The 7,735-nt window shown below is 40.2% G+C and overlaps 1 protein-coding gene across 1 annotated transcript; it reads left to right on the top strand.

The window, feature by feature from the left end:
* The first annotated feature begins 1,262 nt into the window (after positions 1 to 1,262).
* LOC145398495 (GILT-like protein 1) lies at positions 1,263 to 6,946 on the top strand. Its single transcript, XM_080271370.1, has 5 exons — positions 1,263 to 1,301; positions 3,691 to 3,855; positions 4,747 to 4,917; positions 5,858 to 6,004; positions 6,811 to 6,946. Exons 1-5 carry the CDS (start codon positions 1,263 to 1,265, stop codon positions 6,916 to 6,918), a joined length of 630 nt encoding a protein of 209 aa, XP_080127496.1. The 3' UTR covers positions 6,919 to 6,946.
* The last annotated feature ends 789 nt before the right edge of the window (positions 6,947 to 7,735 follow it).

The raw sequence follows: 7,735 nt of genomic DNA, 5'->3' as shown, positions 1-7,735 counted from the left end.
AGGAGAATGTAACAATACAATATTTTTATTTTATTGTACTTTCTAATTCAGGGCTTTGTCGTGTAACCTTTAACTAAATCTTATTCTGTTATAGCGCATTAATTTTCCGTTCTTTTAAGTAGCTGTGTGCTGAATTTCACCATCCTTGTGTGGACATTTTCTTTGTGCTGCTTAATAGTTCTCGCACTTTTTAAGATGATGATGATAAGCAAGATTAAGATCATGATAAGTAAGATTAAGATGATGATGATAATGATGATGGTGATGATAATAATGGCGACGATGAAGATGATGATGATGATGGTCAACGTGAAGAGAGGGTTCGAACAACGGGTTACCGACACTTCTGATAATCACATCCGGCGTCATGAACTCCTATAGCCTTTATTCTCTCCATACTTTACTACCACTAAACATATACCCTTTCTTAGACACTATACACATCTTGAATTTCATTAGACCAGGTTATCATATACGGTATAAATACATTTGTAGTGGAGGTATGAACGATAAAACTGCCGATACGTATGATAACAACATCCGGAGCTAATACGTTAAAAAAAAACATTGATTTTATTCGTGTATTTCTATCTTGAAGCACTTCTACGTTCTCAGGCAAAGTGTATATTGAATTTTATGAAGCTTATATAACTCTGAATTTTGTGTATTTGTAGTGAGGGGAAAAGATCTTGTGTTTAGGAATTGGGTATGAGGCATCTCAGTATGCGATCCTGATGGTTTGAATTTATAAAAGGATTCGAATATGTTTTTACGACCCACTTTTCTCTATAGCAACTAAATTTCATTGTGAATAACAGCGTTTTGCTTTATTTATCACGTTGTTGTTCATTTTAGTTGAGCTTTATAGTATTTAGTAGTTGTATGACTGAAAATGAAGGCAGAAACAAGAAATCTTAAACATAACTCAGGCTTAAGAAAATTTATGAATTCAGCTCCAAATGATCGTTTTCGTGGTCATATTTATAAAAGATTCTAGCCGGTCTACAGGATAAGCAAGTCTCATAACAGCCTTTTAATAGGTTGATCTGTCATTCATATTTTTGTAACTTTAATATTAACTTTAAATTGTGGTTTTTGGCAGCCGTATTAATTAAGATAAATATATAATATAGGCATCTTATATACAGCTTAGACTTAAGAAAATTTATGAATAACTGTCCTAGATTATTCGCCCCGGTCTTTCAGTCTCACTGGTTTTCTCTCCTGCCTTCAGTCCAACACAGTCGCAAGCAAGGGTCACCATGCCTCTCCTCGTCCTTGCCCTCTCCTTAGCTACCCTGGTAAGTAAAGTTCTTTGACGTGGTCCTGCATTAAGGGTAGAGATAATAGTTCCTTCACCTTCACCTGGCCCAGTTTTTTGTCCTTTAGTACATTAAATCTTGGGTGAAATTTTGCATATAAGTTCCTCCACCTTAACCTGGCCTAGATTTTTGCCTTTCGTAAATTGAATCTTTCAGATAGTTCTTTCGCTTTAACCTGGCCCAGAATATTGTCCTTTGGTAAGCAAACCTCTTGCGTGAACTTCTGCATTTAGTTCTTTCACCTTAACCTGACCCAGAGTTTTTTTTTCACTTGCGGTTTATTTTGGCTGAAAAGATACTGCCTCGGTTCTACATCCTTACGCCAGCGGTACTTCGTTTGTACTGTACAATATATTGTACTGTTAACCTGTTGTTACACGTCGGCGTTGAGGATAGAGAGATGGCGAATTTAGGCCAAGTTAGAGTGAAAAAGAGTGTAATTGGAATTGCCCTAACTGTTTGGCTGTGAAATATCTAAGTAGCATTTCATTCCGGCTAACGTTAGACTATTTCACCGCACTCATCCCTTCAACCCACACTAGCAGACTGAGTACGAATGTCAAATAACTATCTATAATAGGAAACCACACACGTTCAGAGTTAGGAAAGCAATAATAATAACAAGGCAACCCACTGAGTAAATATTCACTAGTTGACGCGCCATTTGTGTACCCTGCTTACCTAGCGTATTGGCACTACACGATAAAACTCTTGAATTGAATGAATAACAGACTGAGCTGCCAACGCAACGCGTAAATCACCTCCAGTTCAGTTTCGTGTGGCGCTATGGGCCATATGGCTGAATGGCTGATAATACAGCCTTTCATTAAATAATTCTTAGCTTCAACATTTCTGAAATGTTCTGCCTCCTGATTCCGGTCAAGCTTAGCGAATAAAAATGCTTAAGCTAACGTATCAAGACATTCAGTTTACTCCAAAAGTCCCTACATCTTTCCGTCCTTGTTAATGGCTGGATTCATAAACGCTTGTATGTGACTTAGCATATAAAAGATGTAGACTATATATTCAATTCTGGGGTAAGAACATGCACTTTTCGTCCACTACGTGTCCTTCAAGCATATATAAACAAACCCAGCGATGGGCGAGGCAGGAGTGGCCAAGAACGAACTTTAGTAGTCGACCGTAAAAACTACCGTTTTCTTTCATGTGACTCATAGAAAACGTCGTATCTTATCGTACACATTAATGAACTTTACTTAGATTTGGTAAAGGCAAAGGTATAGGTAGGGGCAAACACCATGAGGCTCTTGGTCGCTGTGCTTATCTCCATAACATAGACCTTTGAGTCTGTGGCGGATTTTTTACCCAATATCCTGGGATACAAGGTTACTGTATCATCCAGGTCAATACAGGTACCTCCCCTAGGTGTTACCCTAGATACCCTTTTTACATACCTACCCATAAAGTGCTGTTAGCTGCCCGCACAAGGATTAGAACCCTGGCGCTAACGGGCCGGTAGGTTCACCGTCAGCGATGCTACCCATTCAGTCACTTGTGAACAATAATCTCAGTTGTCACTGTCAATTCTTTTTGCAGGAATGTCAAAGAAGAGCGTGTAGATGCCTCCCATGACTTGTTCGTCCAACGAGTAAAATTTTCGAAAAAAATAACCGTAAAACTATGTCATTGTCATGCGAAACGTTAAGTGGGACCCTGTTTTAATAAGCATTTGAAACTTTCCATATATTTTCACCACAGCCTAAATATCTAGATAGATAGATAGATAGATAGATAGATAGATAACATCAAATACACGATCAAAGAGATGATTTTGTTTTAGTGGCAGGGAGAAGCAATTAGTGAAGGTATCAGTGAAGCATGACACTATATAGAGACGAATAAAATAAATAACTCTGCCCATCATCATCTAATATATTCACGAAGTAATCCGAACTTATTTAATCGCTATAGTTCTAGAAAGATGAGAGTCCTATGATATCTTGTGAGGATAGATTGCGTCTGTAAGTATTTTTATTTTTAAAAGTCCAAATTTTTCGCAATATAATCCGAACTAGGCTATTTAAGAAATAATGATTTTTCTCTTTAGTTAACAGAGGTAGGTGAGCCCGCTGAGTGACTGTTCCATGATTATATGTGGACAGATAATACTTTCCAATTACATTTCCACTTATAATAATGACAAACAGCCAAAAATTAACAGTATTATCCCAAGAGAAGACTTAACCATGATATTCGCTTCAACTGTAGAGAGAAGCGAGCCCCATGCCTATGTTACACGATTCACTATGTGCTTTCCAGTTACCTTTAAACATATTCACCACAAACAGCCCAAAACTCACCATATTACCCCTAGACACGCGAGAATTAACCATGATTTTCTCTTCAGTTACAGGGAAAGGACACCCCAGCAGCTCCCCCCGTGAAGGTATCCGTGTACTACGAGTCGCTATGCGGGGACAGTGCCAGATTCTTCACACAGCAGCTGTACCCGGTGTGGAAGGACCTCAAGGACATCATCGAATTGGACGTCAACAGCTACGGCAAGTCTACAGTCGGTATCTGAGCTGTTTGTTTTTGAAGTCCCGTTTCTCGGTCTATTAGATTAGATGTGGGCTGTTGCTTTTTTATCAATGTTGTTGTATTTATCGTCCTTATCATCTGCCACGAAAAGTCCACAGTCGGTACGAGAGTTTTTATTTATTTTGTGACAAGACTTAATTTACTGAGAGGATCTATTAGCTTATCATTGTCTTATCAACGCTGTGAATTGTTTAAATGGATGTACTCTGGGTTGCCACTGTTATCTTACTTGCCCATCCGCCCTGTATTACGAAAAACGTCTTGTCATATATATATATTTTTTGACTGTTAAGAATGTGATTTACTGACACGGCAGGCCATTGTACCTCTCTCCCTACATTTAACAAGTTCGATATATTAGCTACATAGTGCCAAGGAAAATGATAAATAATTTTTAATCTGAAGTACTTCTAGCCTGTTATGCAGTGTTTCATTCAGTACTTGATAGATTTTTTTTTTTTTTTTTTTTTTTTGTCTTACACTTTTGCATCAGCAGTTCAGTATCTGCAAACGCACGTAAGTATTGTACACATACAGGAGTGTGTGATGCGTGTTTACGGTACTTTATGTACAGTATGTGAGTGGGTGTTAACAGTATGCAGATATGTGTAGGCACATGTGTGTGCTACATTATAGTTTGTTCACCTAAACTTGGCAGATTTTCATCCCTTTTATTTCACGTAGCTCAGCGGCAGAAAAAAATACAATACTGGAGCTCTGCATCCTTTCCACAGTTCTTACTGACCAACTTCACAGTTTGGTGCTACTTGTTCGCTACAGCGCAGCATTTAAGCGAGTCAGATCAATTTTAGGCCAAGTTCAAGTGAACATAGTATACCAACCAGCAATATATATTTTCCAGAACACGCCAGACGGGGATGGGTACAAGTTTCAATGCCAACACGGACCGAGGGAGTGTAAGGGCAACATGATGCTTACCTGCGCCAAGAAGCACGTCTCCAACCAGGACAAGTTCATGGCCTTCTCGAACTGCGTCATGAAGCAACTTAGGGGCGCTGAGGCGGGGGATCAGGTGAGACTCAGTAACACCTCTACCTTAGCTGTTTATTTTGTACGTCTCACCGTACCCCTCTGAATCCGGATGACGTCTCATTTTCAGTTTATACTTCCTGCTACCAGACGACTTTATTCAACTTAGAAATGGCCTTTTGTATTGAAGGGGTTTATTAAGGCAGTATCTAACCCCTCCTAAGCTGAGTAAAATCGCCAGGGGATGAAAAGAAAAGATGAGACGTTCCCAGGCTTAGTGTGTAAGTAATCTTCTATGTCATTAAAGCTAAGCGTGGAAAGGTAAGAGTCATGGATGAATGTGATTCAAATTTAACTGACCTATAAGTCAGTATACGGAGAAGTAGGCACTGGAAGCTTGTGAAAGGGTGTGTTTGGGTGGAGGGGAGGGGGAAGTGTGAATGGGATAAGATAAATGAGATGGGTGTGTGTGAGTGGGAGTGGATGTGGAGAGTGTGGCTGTGATTATGTTGGGGGACAGGGGTGAGGGAAATGAGGAGGATAACTTTGGGTGTGAGTTTGTACGGTATGCTCACAACGATTGTATTTGTTGCATGTATGAATTTGTGTAGTCTACGTACTAAGGCTGATGCTCTGAGGTATTTGATTCTAACACGATGTGAGAGAGAACAAACCGACAGAATGTAATGTAAACACCGTATTGAAGACAAGCCTTTATTAAGCTGACAACGTTTTGCTTTATACAAGCATTAAGTCAATGAACAATATTTCAGGTGGATATATTATATATTTTACTTTTGTTGGTGGGAGGGGCTCAAGATGTGGGCGGCACCGCCAAAAGTAGGATATATAAGGTGTCCACCTGGAATATTGTTCATTGACTTGAAAATTTGGTTCTGACACAATTCATAAATCAAACGGGACGGATTCTTAGCACTGAAAGGAGATCAGCATACTCATACTCACCTCTCCCTCCTCCACAGTGTGCTAGAGAGGTTGGTGTGGACTTCTGCCCGATCAAGGAATGCTTAAAGTCTATCGAGGGTCAGAGGCTGCAGCACGAGGTTGGGGTGAAGCAGGCAGCACTACATCCCACACTGTACTACGTCCCCTGGATATTGATCAATGATGTAAGTGTTAAAAATATTTTTCATTAACCGATATGTAGTATACATGGTGAGTGGGGTGCTGGAGAGGGACTCCTTCACGTGGTGGCACCGATATAGGCAGGCGGAGGAGCTCCTTGGTCGTACAAACGTCTCTCAGCTCAGTCCCTATTCCTCTAAAGGATGGTATTATGCACGTGGGCAACTTAAGCCTGCAGTCCACCTGGTTCACATTTTCAGATGAACCTGAAGCTACTGCTATCAGTACTACATGATTGATGGAAAGAAGATTGAGAAAGAGGTGGAACAGGAGTTAGTGATGGAATTTGTGTGGATAAGAGATTTGAGGTCTTAGATACAACAGCAATGAGTTAGTGGACTATCAGATCACTGCATCATCCATGACGTGGATAAGCAGCAGAGTACCAGGAATATTAAGTGGAAGGAGATGTGCTTTGAGAAATTTTAGGAATAGTGTAACGGGAGGAAGTTGTGAACTGACATAGAAATTGTGGCGGGTAACAGGTATGCTTAATGTTGATGACAGTGACGAAACTTGTAGTAAGTATAGATGGCGTCAGTGAAGAGGATGTAATTGAGAATGTTCAAGGAAGTAGAGCGTTCAGCATTCGATGAAGTATGTGGTGTGTGTTGGGTGATGGAGCTGGGAGACAGCGTAATGGAGTGAGAATGTGAGAGTAGCAGTGGATGTCTAAATAGCATATGAGGGATGGTTGGTGTGCAGGAAATATTAAAGAAAATAAAAAGATAGTACAGACTCTTTTTCATTAGAGAAACAGGAGAAACAATTACATATTCTCCGTCCACAGGGCTTTTCGCGATCCCAGCTATCACGTGCCCAGGCCAACTTGAGGGAGGTGGTGTGCCAGGCATATACAGGTGTGCCGCCAGCCCAGTGTCACCTGCAGGATCTTTAGTTTACCTGGAATTTCATCATAGACGTTTGTTTTCACTTGACGGAACTGAACCACTTCCACAACTTTAGTAACAAGTCATGGGGGCATTAAACTCGATGAGCCTTCATACCGAGGTAGGAACAAATATGGTCTAGTATTAGGCCATGAAAATGATTATCCTTTGTTACTACTCAGATTAAGCCTTGAGTCTGACTACAGTACACTTACTATCCATTGTTTGATCAGAAAAATGGAATCTGTCAGGCTAGAAGGAACACGGTGTAGTTTATCCATTTTCTTATTAATATATATCTGTAGTCGTATTAGTTTTAATGTTGCCTTGTAATAAAATGAACTATAATATGTATAGGGTTTTATTTAACGTTGTTGCCGCCATAGTCACCGTTATCAGGCAGACAGTTTCATCCATCAGTTATCGTGTTCATTCAGTAATCATCCATCATCCAACTCCGTTTACCTTATTATTAATTCTCCTGTACTGGAAGGCGCAGAGTAAAGTAAGATATAATACAGTATACTGTAAGTGTAATGTGTGTGAATTTACTGAATGTACCACCAGGTCGGATCCTTCTGTGCATTAGATATTTCTTCCAGACAATTGTTTGTTCAACCCCGGTCATACGTAGCCAGGCAGACCCATCGACCTCAAGTAAGCAACTTCCCCTATGGAATCGTCCCAAAGGTTCCCTACATCGTTGGCTGTCTGAATCTCATTGTGGTGTGTGTTGTGCAGCGCTTCATAATGAGGGTTACGAGTATGCCGTGTGGGCCTGTTTTACAAGTGAGGAATGTCATCTGGCACACCCAACCCAAATCT

The sequence above is a fragment of the Coenobita brevimanus genome, chromosome 45 (assembly GCF_032717465.1).
Source record: "Coenobita brevimanus isolate Jiangsu-jjx chromosome 45, ASM3271746v2, whole genome shotgun sequence".
NCBI classification, from domain to species: Eukaryota; Metazoa; Arthropoda; class Malacostraca; order Decapoda; family Coenobitidae; genus Coenobita; species Coenobita brevimanus.
Note: the sequence above shows the minus strand (reverse complement) of the source record. Positions and strands in the feature narration are given on the sequence as shown.

Bases quoted from the DNA above. Each gene is read 5' to 3' on its own strand.
- LOC145398495 (XM_080271370.1), top strand. From the start codon at position 1,263: ATGCCTCTCCTCGTCCTTGCCCTCTCCTTAGCTACCCTG. The intron at 1,302-3,690 runs GTAAGTAAAGTT...TTTTCTCTTCAG, and splicing joins CCCTCTCCTTAGCTACCCTG to TTACAGGGAAAGGACACCCC. The intron at 3,856-4,746 runs GTCGGTATCTGA...TATATTTTCCAG, and splicing joins ACAGCTACGGCAAGTCTACA to AACACGCCAGACGGGGATGG.